The 23,568-nt window shown below is 38.8% G+C and overlaps 2 protein-coding genes across 2 annotated transcripts; both read left to right on the forward strand.

Annotated features, from left to right (window-relative positions):
- Nucleotides 1-6,636: 6,636 nt before the first annotated feature.
- LOC147313032 (uncharacterized) lies at nt 6,637-8,797 on the forward strand. Its single transcript, XM_086264972.1, has 7 exons — nt 6,637-6,697; nt 6,937-7,269; nt 7,657-7,773; nt 7,870-7,950; nt 8,135-8,163; nt 8,393-8,461; nt 8,557-8,797. Exons 1-7 carry the CDS (start codon nt 6,637-6,639, stop codon nt 8,668-8,670), a joined length of 804 nt encoding a protein of 267 aa, XP_086121098.1. The 3' UTR covers nt 8,671-8,797.
- A 4,601-nt stretch (nt 8,798-13,398) lies between these two features.
- Nucleotides 13,399-18,909, forward strand: LOC147313033 (uncharacterized). The gene is made up of 7 exons (XM_086264507.1): nt 13,399-13,459; nt 13,695-14,036; nt 14,428-14,544; nt 14,772-14,867; nt 14,962-14,990; nt 15,615-15,636; nt 18,605-18,909. Exons 1-7 carry the CDS (start codon nt 13,399-13,401, stop codon nt 18,907-18,909), a joined length of 972 nt encoding a protein of 323 aa, XP_086120633.1.
- Nucleotides 18,910-23,568: the final 4,659 nt, after the last annotated feature.

A 23,568-nucleotide genomic window follows, 5' to 3' on the forward strand; every position in this document is an offset into this window, starting at 1 on the left:
ATCATGAACACTGTTTTCTAATAATAAACCATATGCACAGAAGAGCTAAAGTACTGCAAACACTTATCTCTACTAACAGTCTTCACACCTTTAACTTCCTCTCTCCTGTTTTTGATCAAGATATCTTCAACTTCTGTACAGTCCTTAAAAACTACAAGTGAGAAGAGAACAAGTGAGTCTGCAATTCACATGAAATCTAGAAGTAAAAATAATATAAGAGAGAGAGGGAGGTTATCGAGCCGCATTAAATAAATTAATTCAGCTGGACACAGGGGAGACAAGTGTTACTTCTTTATTCTCCCTTTAACTGAGACAGTCATGAATAACTCTTTGACTTTATCTGACTCTTGGAAACTAAAGTTGCATTTTAAACTTGTGTTGTATGTAAAATAAACTTCACATTATAAACATAACACTCATATTCATAACATATTTGATGTTTCACATTTCTCTCTCTCTTTTTCTCAACAGGAACAACTGAGCAACATCAAACTGTTCAAACTGTCACAGCTGGACGTGGACATGATGTTACTCTGCCTTGTAAAAATGTGATACAAGGTCAGCATAACTGTATCAGTACTACCTGGATCTTCAGTGATTCACGCAGTTCAGTATCACTCTTTGAGTTTGGGCAGATTAAAGAAGTCAAACCTGAATCAGACAGACTGAGTCTTTCTGCAAACTGTTCTCTGGTTATAAAGAAGGTCACAGATCAGGATGTTGGTCGTTACACCTGCAGACAGTTCAAAACAGCAACAGGACCAGTAGAAGGTCCAGACTTTGTGATTGATCTGTCTGTTATTAACAGTGAGTATTTACATCTTAATGTTTTCAGCTCAAACTGTCCTGTTAGAACAACAAACTGAAACACCACAATAATTATGATCACGGTGATGAAGTTCATTTTTCTATTGTTGCTTTTCTCTTACAATATCTCCATCTTCACTCATCTGAACCATCTGAACAGCTCTGTGTTGACATATGAACACTGTAGACTCCCAGTTGACTCCCCACACACCTGAACCATAATAGACTACAAACTAGTCTAGATTATTCTCTCCAGTTTGACTTCCTGTTCTTTCATCTTCAGTATTAAACCTTAAACTAGTTTGAGCAGATCTGTTAGTACTGATCGCTTTGCTCTCTTTTTGCTGAATTTAAAAAGATAGAAGCAGATGTTACGTGAGCTCTGCTGTTCATTTTCAACCCATTGTCACTGTTTTGGTGTGTGCTGGGAGGCGGAATTTCAAGGCTGAGTCCTGGTTGTAATTTTCATGTAATCTGCATCCTGCAGAATGCTTGAACAGCTAATAAGTATATCATAAGGGGCGATCGTGGCTCAAGAGTTGGGAGGTCGCCTAATCGGAAGGTTGCCGGTTCGAGCCCCGGCTCGGACAGTCTCGGTCGTTGTGTCCTTGGGCAAGACACTTCACCCGTTGCCTACTGGTGGTGGTCAGAGGGCCCGGTGGTCAGAGGGTCAGAGGGCCCGGTGGCGCCAGTGTCCGGCAGCCTCGCCTCTGTCAGTGCGCCCCAGGGTGGCTGTGGCTACAATGTAGCTTGCCATCACCAGTGTGTGAATGTGTGTGTGAATGGGTGGATGACTGGATGTGTAAAGTGCTTTGGGGTCCTTAGGGACTAAGTAAAGCGCTATACAAATACAGGCCATTTACCATAAGTGTTGCTAGCTTAAGCACATTAATATATCTAAAAATTCATCTTTTCTTTGATGTCTTCAAAAAAAACTTTGAGTGAACTACTTCGCCTCAGTTAATACATCATGTAACTCCGTAGTTACTGAAGAAATCTTTAAAACATATAACTGACTGTATATTTATCAGTCAGTTATATCGTTATGCTGCAGGAATGGCCTGGAAATGAAGAAGACTTCATTGTTATTGTAATCTAGTGACATTTACCTTTATATTAAGTGACACACTGCACGGTATATTGTTATTAAACTTTTTTTTGTTTAAATCTGGTCCATTACATTTTTAACAATACAAAAAAGGAGCGGAGTATATCACTGTATCTATGATGATATCAAACTTCCTGTTAGTGATATTCAAAAAACATCTTTGACAGCAAAAACACTCAATTTCAGCCTTCAGACACTTTAAAAACATAAAAAGAAAAGAATACGAGTAACGATAACATGTCTGACTGTGCACGCTTAGTTTTAAAGATTAGTGTGAACCAAAATGCTCAAGTTGTAGATGCAGTTCAAGGGCTCTGATGCTAACAGGCTAACTTTCTTATTGTGCCGAGCTGACTGGCTTTCCAGCTTCTTGGTAAGTACAGTTTGAACTTTTTCAGTGAATGCTAAACACTTCCTCTTCACTTATCAGAAAAAAACGACTTCAGAGGTGTAAAGAGGAACAATCAGGTCTCAGACCACTAACACATCTCATCTAGCTCCTAACAGTGGTCACTGCTGCAGTGTCATCATTGCGAACATCACAACTCAAATTCTGATGTGTAATAAGTTTAAATCTTGACCTCTTTTCGTGTGTGCAGACAAACATCACCATGGACACTGTTTTCTAATAATGAACCAAATGTACAGAAGAGCTGCATTAAAGTCAACACTTACCTCATCTAACAGTCTTCACACATTTAACTTCTCTTTTCTGTTGTTGATCAAACATTTTACACTGTTCTGCAGTCCTTTAAAATAGACAGGAAAGTCTGCAAAATAAATTAATTACAGAAGATATTAAATGTAAATGTTTTAAAAAGTTTTTAGTCATTTAATATCTACATTAAGAGAGAGAGGGAGATATGGCTGCTTAAACACTATGAACCTATGAGGAAGTGAGCAGGAAGTTGATGCTGTGTTCATCTCGGAGACTCATTTGTGGACGTGAGAGCAAGAACAGAGACTGAGACAGTCATGATTAACTTTTTGACTTTAGCTGACTCTTGGAAACTCAAGGTGAAAATTAAACTTGTGTTGTATTTATAATACACTTCACATAATAAACATAACACTCATATTCATATATTTCTTTATAACGTGATAGAAGGTCAGCATAACTGTAACCTGATCTTTAGTGAATCAAACAGCTCAGTATCAACCCTTCAACTTGGACAGACTAAAGAAGCCAAACCTAAATCAGACAGACTGAGTCTTTCTGCAGGCTGTTCTCTGGTTATAAAGAAGGTCACAGATCAGGATGTTGGTCGTTACAGCTGTGTGGTTCTTCCCCTCAAAAACCTTTTCACATGATGAACACAGAAGACGCAACCAATGTATATACAGTGGCACATTTTTATCCATGTAGTATACAGTACAACACACACCAAGAACATTATTCCACCTCAGCATCTTGTGTGTGTTCTGGGTCAGGCCAGAGAATCTCATCCACATTACAGGCTATATTGGTGCTAGCCAGGCAGCGGGGTTAAAATACTCTAGTTATAGAAAACATTAAAGCTGTAATTTGGTTAATAACATTGGTTACTGTTGTCGGTGTTCCTCGGTCGTTGATCCAGTGTTTTCAGTTTGTTTTTTGTTCTCTGATTCTTTTCCACATGTTCGCATTTGCTGTTTTATCATGTTATCCATCAGTTTGTGTGCATTATGTTCTGTTCCACTTCCTACGTATTATTAGTTAGATTAAGTTCAGCTGTGTACTCACAGGTCTCTAGTCATCATCATTAGCCAGTGCATTTACAGTTTTTCTCGTTTGCTATAACACTATAACCAATCTTGTGAACCCAAATTTCAAAACCATAATGCCACTTTCCAAAAAGCACACCCATTTCCCTGAAGTATAAACACTATGCACCTGCTTTAACACATGAGTCAGATGTGGTGAACTGTTACTGCAAAACTCTAGACACAAATCCCTACATTTGTCAGTGCTTACATGATGTGGTCACTTAGAAATTACTAGCAGTCAATAATGTCACATCAAACTCACATCAGCACAGCTTTGGCTCAACTAGCACAATTACAGTTTTTTCTGATTGCTTACAGTTTTTGCCCGTTGCCTGAACACATTTTGCAAAACTTTGCTCATTGTGCCAAAACCCTAAACACAAGTAAACATGACACAACACTGGGAAATATACCATTCACATCTGCACCAAATTGAAACTCTACTCTCAAAACCTAAACTCTGCTATCAAAACCTAACATTCCTTTGTCAAAATGTAACTCTGTTGACAAAATGACACATACTTGCATCATATGCAAACACTTACAGAGCAGGGGGAGCACACTAGTCTACTTTATATAAAACACTGCAGTCTTTGATTTCCATTGTTCATTCAGAAGGCATATTTTCAGGAGACACATTTGCAAACAACCAAAAAAGCAAATAGGCCTACTCAGTATTGTACATTGCAGCACTGTACATTGCAGTACCATGAATTCAGATAAAGCAAAAAAAAAAACAAAAAAAACAAAAAACCCATAATACAGTAATAGAAAAAACACCATACTGTAAACACAAAACATTATGACAATTGTGCATACGTGGGCTCATGGATCCCGCCGTCTGTTGGGGTCTGGCCACAGGACCTCATCAACATCGCAAGCAATGTCTTCTCCCGCTAGGCACCTGGGAAAATATCCTCTTCCATGTCAAAACCATCCATGGATTGCTGTCACCTGAATGTCGCCGCAGGTCTGTTCCATTGCCTGCAGAAGAGGCATGCAGGCATGTAGTTGGCGGTCATATACACGCCATCTCCAAGCCGAAAAAAATTCCTCTATAGGGTTTAAAAATGGTGAGTAAGGGGCAAGTATACCACTTCAAATTGACTGTGGTTGGAGAACCAGGCCTGGACCAGAGCAGCCCGATGGAAACTGACATTATCCCATATCACCACAAACCTGGGCTGATCTGGTCTGTTCTGTACAACTATATCATGGAGAGCATCTAGAAATGTGAGTATATGTTGCCTATTGTATGGACCTAGTTTTGCATGATGATGCAGAAGCCCTCGAAGGCTTATGGCGGCACACAATGTGATATTTCCCCCGCGCTGCCCTGGGACGTGCACAATTGCCCTTTGGCCAATGACATTACGACCCCGTCGTCTTGTTTTGCACAGGTCGAATCCAGCTTCATCAATGAAAATGAATTCATGAGGCTGTGCAACTCCATCCATGGCCAAGAGAACATATTACTGTACTACAGTGCTACACATACAGAACCCTCACCCCATCACACGGGTACCTGTGTAGCTCTCAGAATGTATTCATGTGGTACTGATATGGTACATATTCAGCTGCTACTGGATTTCACCAATACTGTATTGTACATGTAAAGGACAGTTACACGTACCCGTACATATTCAGCTCAAAGTCCTTTGACCCTGTCACTGTTCCTCTCAAATGGGACTCTGTAGAGCTGCTTCATGGTGATGCTGTGTTTTCCCAAGATGCGTCTGATGGTGGTGATGCTCACATGGTTTATGCTGTTGAACACTTGCCTGTCTGCAAGTATTTGCTTTCGTAGCTGGTGGAGACTGATGGCATTGTCTGCCCTCACTAGGTCCACAACAGCAAGTTCCTGCCTTTGTGTGAACAGCCGTTGGCGTCCTCCCCCAGAAGGTCTTCGAGTCATTCTAGAGAAATACAACCACATATTGTCATCGCTTTGCTTATTTTTCTTACAGTACTTTACTGTATATACTGTATCATCCACTGTACTTCAATATAAGTAATCATGCTATGTTTCACAGAAACTACCACTTTGGCTGCAAAAGGAGCCTTAGCACCCTGCAATACCCTGTATACTTGATATGGTAATGGTATATACTGTAGAACAGTGCTATAAAAACCATCTGAGTGGAGTAGAAGGCAGTGAGATGAAGACAGACCTGTTTTCTAGTCGGAATTTTCTTATTACAGATGCCACTGTGAAGCAGCTTAGATGTGGGTGGACTCTCTGCCCAGCTTCCCTCATAGTCAGGCCATGGTTGATGACACCAAAGTTGCTCTTATCTTATCAGAAATATGGGTCTGTGCATGGCCTCTTCGACCTCCTCTTCGACCTCCTCTTCGACCTCCTCTTCGACCTCCTCCTCCTCCTCTTCCTCTTGCTCTCCCTCCATCCATGCTTGCAAAGTTCTTGAATTGGCTAAACTGAGGGCTTTTTGTAGTTGGCTAATTGGTGTTCAGTTTTGCAAGTAAGTGCCTTCAGGTGTGTATTTGAGTGGTTGCAATTACCCGATGTGTTTTGTATTTTGGGTACATGTGTTTTCCAAATGGCACCCTGAAATTTCATTTTGTGAACAAAGTGTCTTATGTATGAAATAGAGTGTAGCATGCAGGACCATGTGTGTTGCATAAAGGAGTAAGTGTGTTGCATAATTGCAACTAGGGTGCAAAGCAGCGCTTTTGTTTAAGGTATGGGTACATGTGTTTGGGGTATGGTAACAAAAGCTTCAAGTTGTGTTACTTTAGTCTAAGCATGGGTTTATAGTGTTCCAAGCAACGGGCAAAAACTGTAATATCTACAATAAGAGAGAGAGGGAGGTTATCGAGCAGAATTAAATAAATTAATTCCTCTGGACACAGGGGAGACAAACAGACTGATGCCACTATGAGGAAGTGAGCAGGAAGTTGACGCTGTGTTCATCTCTGAGAGCAAGAACAGAGACTGAGAGAGACAGAGAAGCACGATGGCTGCATTCACATGGATTCAAATGTCTTCATTACTGATACTGATGCTTCAGTTTAAAGGTAAGTGTGCATAGAAACACATTCAATTAATAAACTGCATTATTATCACAAGTGTTATTTATTCTTCCTTTAACTGAGACAGTCATGATTAACTTTTTGACTTTAGCTGACTCTTGGAAATGAAAGTTGAATTTTAAACTTGTGTTGTATTTAAAATAAACGTCACATTATAAACATAACACTCATATTCATAACATATTTGATGTTTCACATCTCTCTCTCTCTCTTTTTCTCAACAGGAACACCTGGACAAAATCAAACTGTCACAGCTGGACGTGGACATGATGTTACTCTGCCTTGTAAAAATGTGATACAAGGTCAGCATAACTGTAACAGTACTACCTGGCTCTTCAGTGATTCAAGTAAAACGTCAGCAGTAGAACTCTTTAACCTTGGGCATATTAAAGAATCCAAACCTGAATCAGACAGACTGAGTCTTTCTGCAGACTGTTCTCTGGTTATAAAGAAGGTCACAGATCAGGATGTTGGTCGTTTTACCTGCAGACAGTTCAAAACAGCAACAGGATCACAAGAAGGTCCAGACTTTATGATTGATCTGTCTGTTATTAACAGTGAGTATTTACATCTTAATGTTTTCAGCTCAAACTGTCCTGTTAGAACAACAAACTGAAACACCACAATAATTATGATCACAGTGATGAAGTTCATTTTTCTATTGCTGCTTTTCTCTTACAATATCTCCATCTTCACCAGTGTGTGTACATGAGAACAATGATAAAGCATCTTCAACAGCTCTGTGTTGACATATGAACACTGTAGACTCACAGTTGAGTGTCTGTATGAAGATAAAGAGAACATATCCTCAGACATGAGACATCATCATGAGACTTGTTAGACTGTTAAACATCTCACCACTGTTTCCTCTCTGTTGCTGTTCACTTACTTTCAAGTCTTTTCTTACTGTCAGTGTCTTTAATGATGTTATTGTTTTTCTTTAGATGAAGAGTCGGCAACAACAAAATCAACAACAGCGAAGTTCACCACAAAAACATCATCGACAACAAAATCCACAAAATCAACACCGTTAGAAGAGACATCAAATGATCCACCAGCAGGTAGTGACTGAATTTCTCTCTGAATGTCAGACTGACAGTTGAATCTTTGTGGGAAAATTCAGTATCACCTTTAACACTTATTAATAATGTTTTCAGTTCAGTCATGGTTTATCATCGTTCCTGTGGGTTTAGCAGCACTGTTAGCTGTGGTCATCATCATATGGAAGAAAAGTAAAGGTGAGAGGACTCACAGACTAAAGTTGATCATAAATGGAAATAAGGAAATGTAAATATTAATTAAAATAATTATATGGTTGAATGCAGTTTTGTTTTACATTTCTGTAGCTTGTGATTAGTAAAAACAGAAAAAAAACTGCGATTTTTTAATGGGGAAGTTAATGAATTATTTTCTCTTCTTCAGGAAACAAAACACAACAGAGCGACAACACTGTGAGTTCAAATCTTCAAATACTCAAATGCCGTTTATTCTCCATACCAGAATCATTTTACACCTTTAGTGTTGACTTCAGTTCATAAAGTGAAAAGGATAAAGGGAAAAACCAATGGCAATAACTTCAGCTGACAAATAACTTAAATCACTTCCTCCTGTAGTCATTTAAGTTTTCTTCAGGTTAAATTTATATTACTGAGCAGTCATTATGTTGTCTTCACTGTGCAGGCTGAAGCCGATGATGAAGTTTCCTACGCCACCATCAGCTTCACAAAGAAAACCAAGAATAAAGCCCGGGTAAGATTTCGATATTTATAGAAATTATGTCAGTAGTAAGTTCAGACTTTTCAAAGGTCTTGTCTTTAAGAAAATTTTGTGATGTTTTCTTACAGCCCTGTGTCGATGATGATGGTGACACTATAACCTACAGCACTGTGAAAGCCTTCTCTCCACCTGCTGGAGTTTCCACTGATTCCAGCGACGTCTATTCCACCATCAACAAATAACCACCATGCAGCAAGCACTTTTTTGAAAGTTTAACTCAAGTCAGTACAGAGAAGGTAGTTTATTTAGCTGCTGAATTAAGTCATGTGAGATATTTTTAAATAAATAACTTACCTGTTGTTTTCTTAAGCACATTAGTAGATATAAATGTTCCCATCCCTGAATTTTTAAAATTTTATATACCTTAAACATATTCTCATGATTATCTATGACAGTATTACATTACACACCGAGCACGATAGGTTGTTGTGAAAAAGTCATCTTAAAAAAAGCAATGTGAAAAAAATGAAGTGATGATGAGCTAGTTTGCATGTTTCAACAAAAGGAAGAAATGGAGAGTCTGAGTTCATCCAGTTCTCACACGCAGGCAGCAGCAGGGAGAATTTCGTGGTTTGATCCACGACTCGAAGCTGCATCATGTTCACACATTCCAGGATGTCAGTGAGGCAGTTTGAGTGCTTGTTAGCAGAGCTGGGGCTTCATCTGAGAAGGCATAGAAATCATTTTTGAGTAGCCTGAGTCAGAGCAGCCTGTAACTGTGTGTCTGAGGTAAAACAGAAATTTTACTATTTCCATTACTCTGCATAATCAGTATATTTGCATTTTGAGCTTTGACCGCACTTGTTTTCAAATGCAGTCGTCTGATTGGTCACATCCGTTTATCCGGTCCCAAAAATCAGGAAAAAAAAATCGGGCTTGGTTCTAAAAATTGAATGCTGCGAAATGAAATGATTATAAAAGCTGTAGTTTCTGATTTCTAATTTTACAGTTAAATGCAACACACACAGATCAAAATGACTCGTTGTTTTAACCTTCCTGTCGTGTTCGGGTCAAATCTGACCATTTACAGATTTAAAAACTCATAAATTGCGTTTTACATCCGATTGCCTCAAGTCCTTATGACATCCTCCACACTTTGCACTTGAACATATAAAAGTGATGAGCACCTCTTGAATTTTGAGTGTTTTAATCAACTTTGTTACATCTGTGGTGTAGCAAATGAATGGGAATCCACCCTCACCCGTCCCTTTGACCTCTGACCTCCTGAATGGGCCACTGAATGACAAAATGAAAGACCCACTTTTACGACTTACTGAACAACCCACTGACCTACCCACTGAACTGAATTTGGTGGTGAACAATGTTTCTTATGTTAATTTAAGAGCTATTAAAACTGTCCGGTCAATTTTGGCTGGGAACATTAAAGTAAGGGGGTTGGGTGAACACAACCGGAGGGTTAATTTTGTCATTTATATATTTAATTTTTATCTCTCCTCCTTTGTACTTGAGCTTTGAGCTCAGTTCAAAAGATAATTACAGACTGATGTTATGCTCCATATTACAACTTCAGTATTTTCTGCAACTGCTTCTCTTTCTGTTGCCTGTATTATAATAAGAATGAACTAAAAATAAACAGAAAAATCTAAGTAGGGCGAGAGGCAGGGTACACCATGGACAGCTCACCAGTCTATCACAGGGTGTTCCTACTATATGATTTCAAATTGTATTAAAAATGAACAAATAAAACAAAATGATCTGCAATGGTGTAAAGAGTTTTGATCTCTTTCACATGTGGACAAGCATCACCACGGACACTGTTTTCAAAAATAAACCGTCAAGAATAGTTGCAACTAATTGTCTTCACACATTTAACTTCCTCTATTCTATTATTGATCAGTTTCCACTGTTGCACAGTCCTTTAAAAGAACAACAAGGCAATCTGCAAAATATATTAAATATCAACTTAAAGCATGTTGGTGTGCTTTTATCACTCATTTAATATCTATGTTAAGAGTGAGAAGGAGTTAATGATGCTTAAAAGCAATGAACTGAATTCATTCACCATGAGGAGAGAAAAGAAGTTATGTGTTGCTATGAGGAAGTGAGCAGAAAGTTGATGCTGTATTCATCTCTGAGACTGTCTCATTTGTGAGATTACACTGAAAGCACGATGGCTGCATTTACATGGATACAAATGTCTTCATTACTGATACTGATGCTTCAGTTTAAAGGTAAGTGTACATAGAAAAAACATTCAATTAATAAACTGCATTATTATCATAATTATTACATCTTTATTTTTCATTTGCAGCTGATGTTTTTTTCCTGTGAGATGAGTCTGATGACTATTTTGGTCACAAACGTTTTGCAATGACTGAGTTTAAACCCTGCAGACACTGAGTCTGGTCCAGGAACCAGTCAGGAGATGGTAAGATGACACCCTACTACCAGTTCAAAGTGTTATGTTTAGGTCAACAGAGAAGAGGAAGAACCGTGATGTGATGAGGATGAGCTGAAAATGAATTTACTTAAATAAATGTGAAACTCACCTGTTATAAATCCACATATTACTGAGCAGTCATTATGCTGTCTTCACTGTGAAGGCTGAAGATGATGATGGTGTTTCCTACGTCTCCATTAGCTTCACAAAGAAAACCAAGAACAAAGACCAGGTAAGATTTTAATATTTACAGACATGATGTTAGCAGGAAGTTTGTGGTTTTTAAAGCTCCTGCCAGGTATATGTATTTAATAACACATACTGTTTACTTATAGTCATGTGGTGGTGATGATGACGATGAAGTGTGACTTACATCACTGTGAAAGCTTCCTCCTTTCCCACTGGAGTTTCCGCTCATCCCAGCGACCTCTATTCCACCATGGACAAACCAAAGAAACAGTATGTTGCTAATGAAAGGTTGTGTGCTGTTTTTCCTTGATGCTGATGAATGTTTGTTTGATAGAGTAACTTCCTTTTTCTTCCCTTTGAAAAATATATTTGGAATAAAGGTATACACATCACTTGTCATGTTTTTAAAAAGAAAATTACTGTTGTTTAGCTTAAGCACATTATTAGAGCTAAATATTCATCTTTAATTTGATCCCTTCACAGAGCGCTTTGATTACTAATCTTTCTATTATAGATATACCTGTATGTGCACTGTAAATATGATCTGTGTTACTGAATAACATAGTTTACAGTAGCTTATTATGTGTCTTGTTTGCTGCCTTTATTCATTATTGTAAACATAATGTTGAGTATTTTGGACTTTAGTTCTTGTTATAGTTTAGTCTCAGTTTTACTGTTGAATTTGTTCCCTTAGAGTTTCCTGTCATAAATTCTTGTGCCAATTTTCTTATGTGAAGTTCATTCGTGTGTCTTTTTCCACATTTAGTTATGGTTCTCACTTCCTGTTTTATTGTCTTTGTGTTTAGTTTTACTAATTAAATTGTCTTTGATTATTTTCACTTACATTTCATCAACCACCTGTGTTCACTTCCTGTAATTATGATACCCTCGTTTATAAGTAGTGTTGTCTTTCTTTCAGTCTTTGCCTTAATGTTTCTTTTCCTCCCGGTGATTTCCCAGTTGGTTTTGAAATCTGTTTATTCGATCAGTGGACTTTGTATTTTGGACATTTCATCAGTAGAAATAAATTCTTTTTAATCAGTCAGTCAGTCTTTTGTGTGCATTTTGGTCTGGAAATATAAACATAATTACTTTTTTCTTCAGGTAAATGCAACTATCCAGTAACTTCTAAAAGTATTAAAGAGGGTGTAAATTTGAAACCATAAACAAAATGTTTTGAGTAAACCTGAAACAACCACAGTCGGGCAGAAACTTCACAGAGAGAAACTTTAGTGCAGTAAGTCTACAGATTTCTGTCCAGCGATATGAGGTCTAGTACATATTTGCTCATTAAATCTATTTAAAAAGGTTTTTAAACTCTTTTAAAAGAAACAGGAAATGACAGCATTGTTGTCAGCAGACATATTAAATGTACAGACCCACATATGACACACCAATGGAAATATTTTACTTGCTGAAGTAAATAAATTAACACTTCACTACCGTAGGATTAATACAAACGCATTAACCATGACAGTTTTGATCTTCCCACAGTGATGGTTTAATTGTGGAGAGATTACTACTAAATGTGTTTAAAAGTGACAGTAACTGATGTTATACTGCATATTACAATTTTTTAAATTTTATCTTAAATTATGTCTCTTTGTATTGGCTGTATGATAATAAGACTGAACCAAAGATAAACAGAAAATATATGTAATAATATTATTGATTGTTTTGCAGCAGAATTAGTGCCTGTTATTCAAATTACATAAAAAAAACAAGATAAAATAATCTGCTATTTGTTGAAAATGATGGGAAACCTAAAGATGCTTCAGTCTAATCCTCATCGATGTGTTAACCATTTATCTGTCAGAGGTTCATCTGGTCATCATGAAACCTCCAGAGCTCTGCTGCTGTTGTACCCACATTCTCACCAAAGCACTTCTGCTTCCCCTTCACTTCTCAGAAATAAATGACTTCAGAGGTGCAATGAGGAAGCAGCAGGTCTCTGACCACCAACACATCTCATCTGTGTTCTTATCTAGCTGCTGCTAGAAGTCTACAAATTGAACTTGGTAACTATAAGACATAAATAAACTAAATATAATTAAAGCTTAAATGTAAAAGTTACTAAAATATAAAAAAAAGTATATAATTACAGATTAGATGTAAAAGTAATTGAATATTTAAAACATTGTTAATCATTTGATATCAACATTAAGAGAGGGGAGATACAGATGCTTAAACATTATGAACTGGATTAATTCAGCAAGAGAAGAAAAAAAGAGTGATGCCACTATGAGGAAGTGAGCAGGAAGTTGACGCTGTGTTCATCTCTGAGAGCAAGAACAGAGACTGAGAGAGACAGAGAAGCACGATGGCTGCATTCACATGGATTCAAATGTCTTCATTACTGATGCTGATGCTTCAGTTTAAAGGTAAGTGTACATAGAAACACATTCAATTAATGAACTGCATTATTATCACAGGTGTTATTTATTCTTCCTTTAACTGAGACAGTCATGATAAACCTTTTGACTTTATCTGACTCTTGGAAACTAAAGTTGAATCTTAAACTCGTGTTGTATTTAAAATAAACTTCACATTATAAACATAACACTCATATTCATAACATATTTGATGTTTCACATCTCTCTCTCTTTTTCTCAACAGGAACAACTGAGCAACATCAAACTGTTCAAACTGTCACAGCTGGACGTGGACATGATGTTACTCTGCCTTGTAAAAATGTGATACAAGGTCAGCATAACTGTAGCAGTACTACCTCGCTCTTCAGTGGTTCAAGTAAAACGGCAGCAGTAGAACTCTTTAACCTTGGGCATATTAAAGAAGCCAAACCTGAATCAGACAGACTGAGTGTTTCTGCAAACTGTTCTCTGGTTATAAAGAAGGTCACAGATCAGGATGTTGGTCGTTTTACCTGCAGACAGTTCAAAACAGCAACAGGATCACAAGAAGGTCCAGACTTTGAGATTGATCTGTCTGTTATTAACAGTGAGTATTTACATCTTAATGTTTTCAGCTCAAACTGTCCTGTTAGAACAACAAACTGAAACACCACAATAATTATGATCACAGTGATGAAGTTCATTTTTCTATTGTTGCTTTTCTCTTACAATATCTCCATCTTCACCAGTGTGTGTACATGAGAACAATGATAAAGCATCTTGAACAGCTCTGTGTTGACATATGAACACTGTAGACTCACAGTTGAGTGTCTGTATGAAGATAAAGAGAACATATCCTCAGACATGAGACATCATCAAAAATGAGACTTGTTAGACTGTTAAACATCTCACCACTGTTTCCTCTCTGTTGTTGTTCACTTACTTTCAAGTCTTTTCTTACTGTCAGTGTCTTTAATGATGTTATTGTTTTTCTTTAGGTGAAGATGTGAAAACTACAAAATCAACAACAGTGAAGTTCACCACAAAAACATCATCGACAACAAAATCCACAACATCAACACCGTTAGAAGAGACATCAAATGATCCAGCAGCAGGTAGTGACTGAATTTCTCTCTGAATGTCAGACTGACAGTTGAATCTTTCTGGGAGAATTCAGTATCACGTTCAACTTATAAGAATAAATACTTTAGAAACTCCACAGTCTAAAAAAAACCACTCAAACATCATCACTACATGTTAGAAAACTGACTGTTTTTATCACATTTGAAATCTTTTGAGTTGAACAAAAAATTTGACACCAACATTTTTGTATTATTTTCAGATTGTCTGTATTTGCTGAGATGCATCATCGTGTCTGTGGGTTTAGCAGCACTCTTAATATCTGCTGTTACAGTCAACATGTGGACAAAAACTAAAGGTGAGAACATTCACAGATGAAACTTTACACATAAAAAGCTTTGAGTTTTACTGTTTGGTGTATGCATTTTTTTTTTTTTTTTTTGTAATTTCAGGAAACAAAACACAGACTGAAGAAAACACTGTGAGTCTGAACACTCAATATACTCTAATTTCTGTTACTGTTACTGTGCCTGACCCAGGGGAAATCTGGACCAACAGGAAGCGATACACAGACTAAGGGGCACTGCAAAGCCATTCATATAGAAACTGTGGATTAACAGAGAGGACACCGAAGCTAGTGTCTTGCTTGAGCCAGAGCTCTTTTATTTCTGAGCTACAATTCCCTCATTCACTCATGTAAACAGTACAAATCAAATTAATCCCAATTACTCTAAAAAAACAATAAAATAATACATTTCGCTAACAACAGTAAATAAAGTTATTTAAAGCATTCTTACCAAACCCCCCAAAATTTAAATGAATTCAGATAATTAAACCTATATTCACATTTATTTCTGAGCTGAAGGGCTTAAACAGCACCATCTACTGACATAATGAGGTATATAACAGGTCACAATAATAAAAAAGGGGGAATGATTGATTTTCCAAACATAAACATGTACCATTCTTGAACCTACTGCATTATCTTTAGAAATCTCAAAAATGTAACAAAAATATTAACAGAAAATGGAAAATATCAGAAAAAAAGTATCATAATGTATGAATATGAGAGATAATCTACGGTGTGATGCGCTGTTTTCCACAGGTGTCTAATGATGAAGATGAAGGTACAGTGAACTATGAAAACACTGGAGACTCTTCTGCTTCTGTCGGACTCCACTGATCAACAACTTCCACATCAACTGATCACAGAAATGAATCCACTGATGTTTAAAATATTTACATTTTGATTTTATCTCATATTTAGAATCCAAAACCTTTGTGTGTCTCAAACAGTTTATCCAGTTAGTTTGTTACATAAAGAAAAGACTCTCAGACTGAGAACGTTGCATTCAGATGGTTGACTGAGAAGTCGAGTTATGACAAAGGAAACTGCTTCAGCCATGAAAAGGCGAGGCCAGTATAATCAGAATAACAGCTTCTTTTTTGGTGTTTACATTTATTTTTTAATGTATTTGATTGTTACACTTTATCTTTATTTGTGACACCAACGTTATATTCAATGTTATAACTTTTATGTTATCGATAACTTTTGTCACAACCGGCTCAAAGGATATGACAAGTAGGTGGGAGGCCACAAAGGCTGTAAGATATTTTAATGAGATAAAGTAAAGAAATCCAAACACAGATTGAATGGTACAACAGCCATAACCAAACATAACCAGGGGAGCATAATGAGCCACAGACGAAGGAGGCCGGAGGTTCATTCAAAGTGTCTTTATAATGCACTGGGACTGGCCTTCTCAGGTTTGCTGCATCTATAATTGAGTCAGCTCCACCTACCAGATATCTGAAAGAGACAGGCAACAAGAAAACAAGGCCAGCCCACTGAGTGTCACACTTTGTTTTGGCTGTATGACAATACGAATGATTTTTTTAAAGCATTTGTAACTGATTTTATTTGTTAGCAAGCTCTCTCTTTCTGACACTTCACACATCTGAATAATAATAGACTACAAGCTAGTCTCAATTATTCTCTCCAGTTTGACCTGCTGTTCTTTCATCTTCAGTATTAAACCTTTAGCAGCTCTGTTTGTACTGAACTCTTTTTATCTTTTTCATGAATTCAGAAAGATAGAAGCAGATTTAACATGAGCTCTGCTTTCCAGTTTTAAACCCTTTGTAAATGTTTAGACGTGTGCTGGGAAGAGGAGCTTCATGGCTGAGTCCTGGTTGTAATTTTCATGTAATCTGCATCCTGCAGAATGCACGAATGCTAATAAGCTAGTTAAAAGTGAACTTCTTTGAACCAGTCCAGGTTGAGTGATAACAAGAAAGAGCAAATAAGAATCTGTACATGCTGTTAGGAGATCCACTTGAAACATCCATTAGAAAGTTGTTCAGTTAAGATGGGCAGGTAGTAACATCTGGGCAAATTATAAGCAAATTACAACCAGGACTCAGCTGCAAAGCTCCTCCTCCCACTCCCAGCCTCAGTCCCTCCCACACACTCCAAAACATTATTGAAGCTGAAAACCAGAGAGAAAAAGAGAAATTGTAAGAAAACTGTAATGTAAAAAAAAGAGTGTAAAAATGTAACAAAAACCAAGAACCAATTCAGTGTTAATGGTTCGTTTTCGTTTCATTTTATATCTTTCAATGGAAGTTTTATACTTAAGCGTTATTAAGCACAATTACACGTAACACACAGAGATCCTGTCATGGCCTCTCCCTGTCATCTCTCAACAAATAAATTCAGTGCAACACTGCCACCTTCTGGTGCAGGAGAGAGAAAAAGGTTGGAAAGACGTAAGACGAGAGAGCGCAGCATGGTGCTTATGATGTGTGGTGAAAGAAGGCTGATGGGGTATTTTTCTGGGATGTTAATGCCAAACAACTTGATGAGAGACTCGATGGACTCTCCTCAGGTCAACTTACTTTCAAGTCTTTTCTTACTGTTAGTAACTTTAATGTTGTTTGACAACAAGAACATCATCAACAGAATCCACAAAATCAACTATTAGACCAACATTAAAATTAACAAACAAATTGACAACAGAATAGGAAAAAAACATCAAAAGGGACACTGACAGCACTAAATAATCTACTAGAACAGTCTGAATTTTTCTTATTTTCAAGTCTAGAATGTCAGACTGACGCTTGACTGTGTGTGTGCAGAAACTCAGTGTTATGTTTTAATAATTTTTTCAGTTCAGTTGTGGTTTACTGATGTCTAAAGTCATAAGATTAACGTTGAGCTCTGGGTGGAGAGTTTTTTAGATTTAGATAGAGATACTCACCACCCTAACAACACCCTGCTCCAGGCCTGGAAGAACTGTGATCATGGAAAATGTTATAAATCCATCTTCTGTCACACGAGGAGGATGTAGAAGAGCCATTTTCCAACTGCTATCAGGCAGATTTATGACTCTTTGGATTTTTCTGTTGTGTCAGGCTATTAAGCATATCTGAATGATATTGTTATTTAAAGAAGTGTTTAAATAAGTACAAATTTTGGTAGGCAAAATGGGTGCTCTAAGGAACAATAGTTAGCACTGGATGGATAAAGATAAGATGAGAGGAGATAAGATGGGCTTTTCAACCCTCGTTCTAACATCAGCTTCACACACACACACACACACACACACACACACACACACACACACACACACACACACACACACACACACACACACACACACACACACAAACAAGAACAAAGACCAGGTAGGATTTTGATACCTGCTCATGTAAGGTTACAAGTTGTTTTTCTGGATGCTGCATGAATGTTGGGATGACAGAGTAACTTCTTTGTTCTTTTTTAAAGGAACATGTATGGTGTAATGTTGGGTGTAATATAAATGTCACACAGTGGAAATTTGTGTTTTTATGTTTTATCAATCTGTGTGTTGGTATATAGTGTTGATTTTATTTGCATGATTTTATTGTGATATTTATATTGCATGTTTATTTATATTTATACGGCATGGTTTTATCCTCATATTTATATTATGTGTGTTAATGTTGTACCATGTTCCTTTAATCCACTGTGGACTAAACAGACAATTGTAGGCACCTGTGAGGTGGGGGCGTTCCCCAAGGTCGCCTATCAGCCGCCAGGTTGACCTGTTAAAGGGGATAGCGAGCGCAGAGACAAAGAGAGGAGTGACGCACGAAAGGTGAGCAGGAGAAAAAGGAACGCGTACAAGCCCGCACGTGTGTGGAAGGAACTGCTGCCTGACTGTGGGGTGCCGCGAGTCGTTCGGCGATCCAGTCCCAACACAGGAACAGCAACAGTGGGTGGCGATGGCTGCAATGTACAACAGGGCAGGGATGCCCTTCTGCCTGCATCTGACGGTGAGACGAGGGAGGCCGTGTTCAGGTGTGGAGTGGGGCGGGACTGTGCGGCGACGCGCTGTCAGGAGGAGACAGGTCTGTGATAGGAGCCTCCTCCCTGGTCTACTGCTGACGAGTTTTACCATACTGGAAGAGAAGTTCCTCTCCTGTCTCTTTTTTTATAAGGACCACTCGCCCATGTGTGGCTGGACTGTGGGATTATGGGACTATGGGAGGGTAATTTTAGTATATGGAAAACATGTTTTAGCCTTGTTTTAATAGTGTATAGTTATTTCTGCCGGCAGGGTTTTTAGCGGGTTGCAACACTATTTTTATTGTATACGGGGAATTTTATCTTGTATTTGTGACTCTGGCTGTTTATTTTATGGAAATAAATGGTGTTTGAAGCCATCTTAGTTTCTGTGCCCTGAGTGCTGACCTGCTCACTCCCCTTTTCGCTTGTATGTATAAAGAGGTGGTGGTGAAGATTTAGGTCCACCAGTCTTAGCGGCTACATAAACATATGTATGCTATAGAGCATTCAGTAAGTTGCATGAGTTTGAACTGAATCAGAATTAATTATTGCATCACCTCACATGTTTTTACATAAATAACATCAGTGTTGTTTAGCTTAAGCACATTAGTAGATTCATCTTCCGTCATTGTCGTTTGGTTTAATTCTTTTGATTAGGTAAGTTTGATTTATCCCTGAGATAGGCTCCCTTTTGTTTGTTGTTTTGGCCTTGGGTTCACCCCAAAGTTGTAATTCGCTCCCTTCCTTTGTTTCTAAATTTACTCATTGTAAATAAATCACTGTCAAAGTATTAATTGCGTGATGTGCTACTTGGGATCGGAAGGGGATGGATCATCCCTTATGTTATGGTCTGGCCAGGCCTAGACGGGTCAACTTTTATGATTGATATATTATTAGGGACCCTAAAGCTCCCCCAAAATAGGGATATATATATATATATATATATATATATATATATATATATATATATATATATATATATATATATATATATGTAAGATTTTCATATTTTTAAAGATTGTGTATGATGATTATATATATATATATATATATATATATATATATATATATATATATATATATATAATCATCATACACAATCTTTAAAAATATGAAAATCTTACATACAGCTGCATACGCTATCCAGCTGTATGCAGGTACTAAGATGAACAGGCACATGGGTCAATACATGAGCGGGGCAAAGAAAGGGATGGGCAAGAATACCATAGGTGCAAAACACCAGCTACTGGCAGACCAAGCAGTCAGCCGAGACTGCAGGACCAGACTGACCAACCTGTGCACTGCCTGGATTGATTACAAGAAGGCCTATGACTCAATGCCCCACACCTGGATCCTGGAATGCCTAGAATTGTACAAGATCAATGGGACCCTAAGAGCCTTCATCAGGAACTCAATGGGGATGTGGCGTACAACACTGGAGGCCAACCTCAAGCCCATAGCACAAGTCACCATCAAGTGCGGGATCTACCAAGGAGATGCTCTGTCCCCACTGCTGTTCTGCATAGGCCTGAACCCCCTCAGTGAGATAATTGACAAGACTGGCTACGGATACCGACTACGGAACGGAGCAGTTGTCAGCCACCTCCTGTACATGGATGACATCAAGCTGTATGCCAAGAGTGAACGAGACATCGATTCACTGATCCACACTACCAGGCTATACAGCAATGACATTGGAATGTCGTTCGGACTGGAGAAGTGTAGTCGGATGGTAACAAAGAGAGGGAAGGTAGTCAGAACTGAGGGGATTGAACTACCAGAAGGCAACATTGCAGACATAGAGGACAGTTACAAGTACCTGGGGATCCCGCAGGCGAATGGGAATCATGAAGAGGCCGCTAGAAAGGCTGCAACCACCAAGTACCTGCAGAGGGTCAGGCAAGTCCTGAGGAGTCAGCTGAATGGTAAGAACAAGATCCGGGCCATCAACACGTACGCCCTGCCCGTGATCAGGTACCCTGATGGGGTAATAGGCTGGCCAAAGGAGGAGATAGAAGCCACTGACATAAAGACAAGAAAGCTCCTTACCATGCATGGAGGGTTTCACCCCAAGTCCAGCACCCTGAGGCTGTACGCTAAGCGGAAGGAAGGGGGCCGGGGACTGGTGAGTGTCAGCACCACAGTCCAGGATGAGACAAGGAACATCCACGAATACATCACGAAGATGGCCCCAACTGACCGAGTGCTCAGTGAATACCTCAGGCAGCAGAAACCTAAGAAAGAGGAGGGAGACGAGGAACCATCATGGAAGGACAGGCCCCTGCACGGTATGTACCACCGGCAGATAGAGGAGGTGGCTGATATCCAGAAATCCTACCAGTGACTGGACAAAGCTGGACTGAAAGACAGCACAGAGGCACTAATCATGGCAGCACAAGAACAAGCTCTGAGTACAAGATCCATAGAGGCTGGGGTCTATCACACCAGGCAAGACCCCTGGTGCAGGCTGTGTAAAGATGCTCCAGAGACAATCCAGCACATAACAGCAGGGTGCAAGATGCTAGCAGGCAAGGCATACATGGAACGCCATAACCAAGTGGCCGGCATAGTGTACAGGAACATCTGTGCCGAGTATAACCTGGAAGTCCCGAGGTCAAAATGGGAGATGCCCCGAAGGGTGGTGGAGAATGACCGAGCTAAGATCCTGTGGAACTTCCAGATACAGACGGACAAAATGGTGGTGGCTAACCAACCGGACATAGTGGTGGTAGACAAACAGAAGAAGATGGCCGTAGTGATCAATGTAGCGGTTCCGAATGACAGCAACATCAGGAAGAAGGAACACGAGAAGCTGGAGAAATACCAAGGGCTCAGAGAAGAGCTCGAGAGGATGTGGAGGGTGAAGGTAACGGTGGTCCCCGTGGTAATCAGAGCACTAGGTGCGGTGACTCCCAAGCTAGGCGAGTGGCTCCAGCAGATCCCGGGAACAACATCGGAGATCTCTGTCCAGAAGAGCGCAGTCCTGGGAACAGCTAAGATACTGCGCAGGACCCTCAAGCTCCCAGGCCTCTGGTAGAGGACCCGAGCTTGAAGGATTGACCGCCTACAAGGGCGAGTGGGGAATTTTTTTTTACACACACACACATATGTATATATATGTATGTATGTGTGTATGTGTGTGTGTGTGTATGTGTGTATGTGTGTGTGTGTGTGTGTGTGTATTTGCACATGCCTCGTTTTTTTTTTTGGGATTAACTTCAGTGTTATCCAGAATCCTTAAATAGTAGTTGCTGTTTCAGGGCTCTGATGAGGATTTCTTACTATGCTGTGCTGACCTGTTTTCCACCTTCATGGTACAGTAAGCAGAATCTGAGCCTTTGAATGCATGCTAAACTTTTTGTTATATGCCAACACTGAATCAGTGCTTTCAGTGATATCCTGCGATTATTGGAGTCAATACCATGACATAAGTGTATGGGTAAGAGTACTTGTTGGTCTATGCACAGAGTATGTGATAGAAACAACAGCATGGTTACAGGGCAAACAGCAATTGTTCAGACTCACACATAATAATAATGGATTGGATTTATATAGCGCTTTTCGAGACCCTCAAAGCGCTGTACAATTCCACTATTCATTCACTCTCACATTCACACACTGGTGGAGGCTAGCTACAGTTGTAGCCACAGCTGCCCTGGGGAAGACTGACAGAAGCGAGGCTGCCATATCGCGCCATCGGCCCCTCTGGCCAACACCAGTAGGCGGTAGGTGAAGTGTCTTGCCCGAGGACACAACAACCATGACAGATAGAGCTGGCGATCAAACCAGCAACGTTCCAGTTACAAGATGAGCTTCCAAATCCCCTGAACCACGGTCGCCCCAGATGTCAGTGTTAGACAAATGAGAAAATCCTGCATGTTCATATAAACAAATATAACAAAACACTGCACTACTGTGAGATTAATATAGTTTAATATAATTAAACCTATAGTTTTATAGATTAAGATCGTTTTTAATTAATATTTAAAACTATCACAGTAGCGATAGTTTAACCAAATTTTATGGATCTTTCCTCCCAGTTTCTTAAATTCTTAAGGACAGTGAATTGCACAAAAACAGACATTTGTCACCAGTTGTCTTCATGAGACGTTCACAGGAAGAAGAACTGTGTGTATGTATATGTATGTGGTCAGCTTTAGAGGGTTAAACCTCCACAGCGCTGCATATCCTCACCAAACTACTTCCCTTTCACAAATAATTACTTTAAAAAAAAAAAAAAGGGGGGGGGGGAGAGGAAAGAAAAGATGGAGTGAGACCACCAATAATTGCTAATATGTTTTTTGTTTTTTTCCCAATTGCTATCACCGGTGACCTGTGCTGCCCATTCCCTATTTTTTCTTTTATGATGGATTATATGTGCTCTATCAGTTACTGAGCAGGGGGAGGACATCAGTGACAGTAATTAATGTTATACTACATATTATGTTTTTTTTATTGCACTTTTTGCTCTGTCTCCTGACACCTAAGACTAAAGTAGCAGCTAGCATTTATTTTTTTTGTCCAGCTTAACTTCCGGTTCTTTCATCTTCAATTTCAAAGATTTAATTAATGGATTAATGGGTTGATGAGTTCTATTCTTACTGTACCCTTAACACCTTTTTCTAAATAACGCATGAATGGCTCTGCTTACATTTCAGCTGTTATAGGATTTCAAATTATACTCAGACAGCATAAAAAAACAAGATAAAATGATCTACTATAGGTTGAG

Source organism: Aulonocara sp. 'chitande type north' Nkhata Bay, linkage group LG15, assembly GCF_057382095.1.
Source record: "Aulonocara sp. 'chitande type north' Nkhata Bay isolate Kocher_YH1m ecotype deep benthic linkage group LG15, A_spYH_male_GT1.1, whole genome shotgun sequence".
Classification (NCBI taxonomy): Eukaryota; Metazoa; Chordata; class Actinopteri; order Cichliformes; family Cichlidae; genus Aulonocara; species Aulonocara sp. 'chitande type north' Nkhata Bay.

Coding starts and splice junctions, on each gene's coding strand:
- LOC147313032 (XM_086264972.1), top strand. CDS start 6,637: ATGGCTGCATTCACATGGATTCAAATGTCTTCATTACTGATACTGATG. Junction 7,270..7,656: donor TGATCTGTCTGTTATTAACA/GTGAGTATTTAC, acceptor GTTTTTCTTTAG/ATGAAGAGTCGGCAACAACA. Junction 8,164..8,392: donor CACAACAGAGCGACAACACT/GTGAGTTCAAAT, acceptor TTCACTGTGCAG/GCTGAAGCCGATGATGAAGT.
- LOC147313033 (XM_086264507.1), top strand. CDS start 13,399: ATGGCTGCATTCACATGGATTCAAATGTCTTCATTACTGATGCTGATG. Junction 14,037..14,427: donor TGATCTGTCTGTTATTAACA/GTGAGTATTTAC, acceptor GTTTTTCTTTAG/GTGAAGATGTGAAAACTACA. Junction 14,868..14,961: donor CATGTGGACAAAAACTAAAG/GTGAGAACATTC, acceptor TTGTAATTTCAG/GAAACAAAACACAGACTGAA.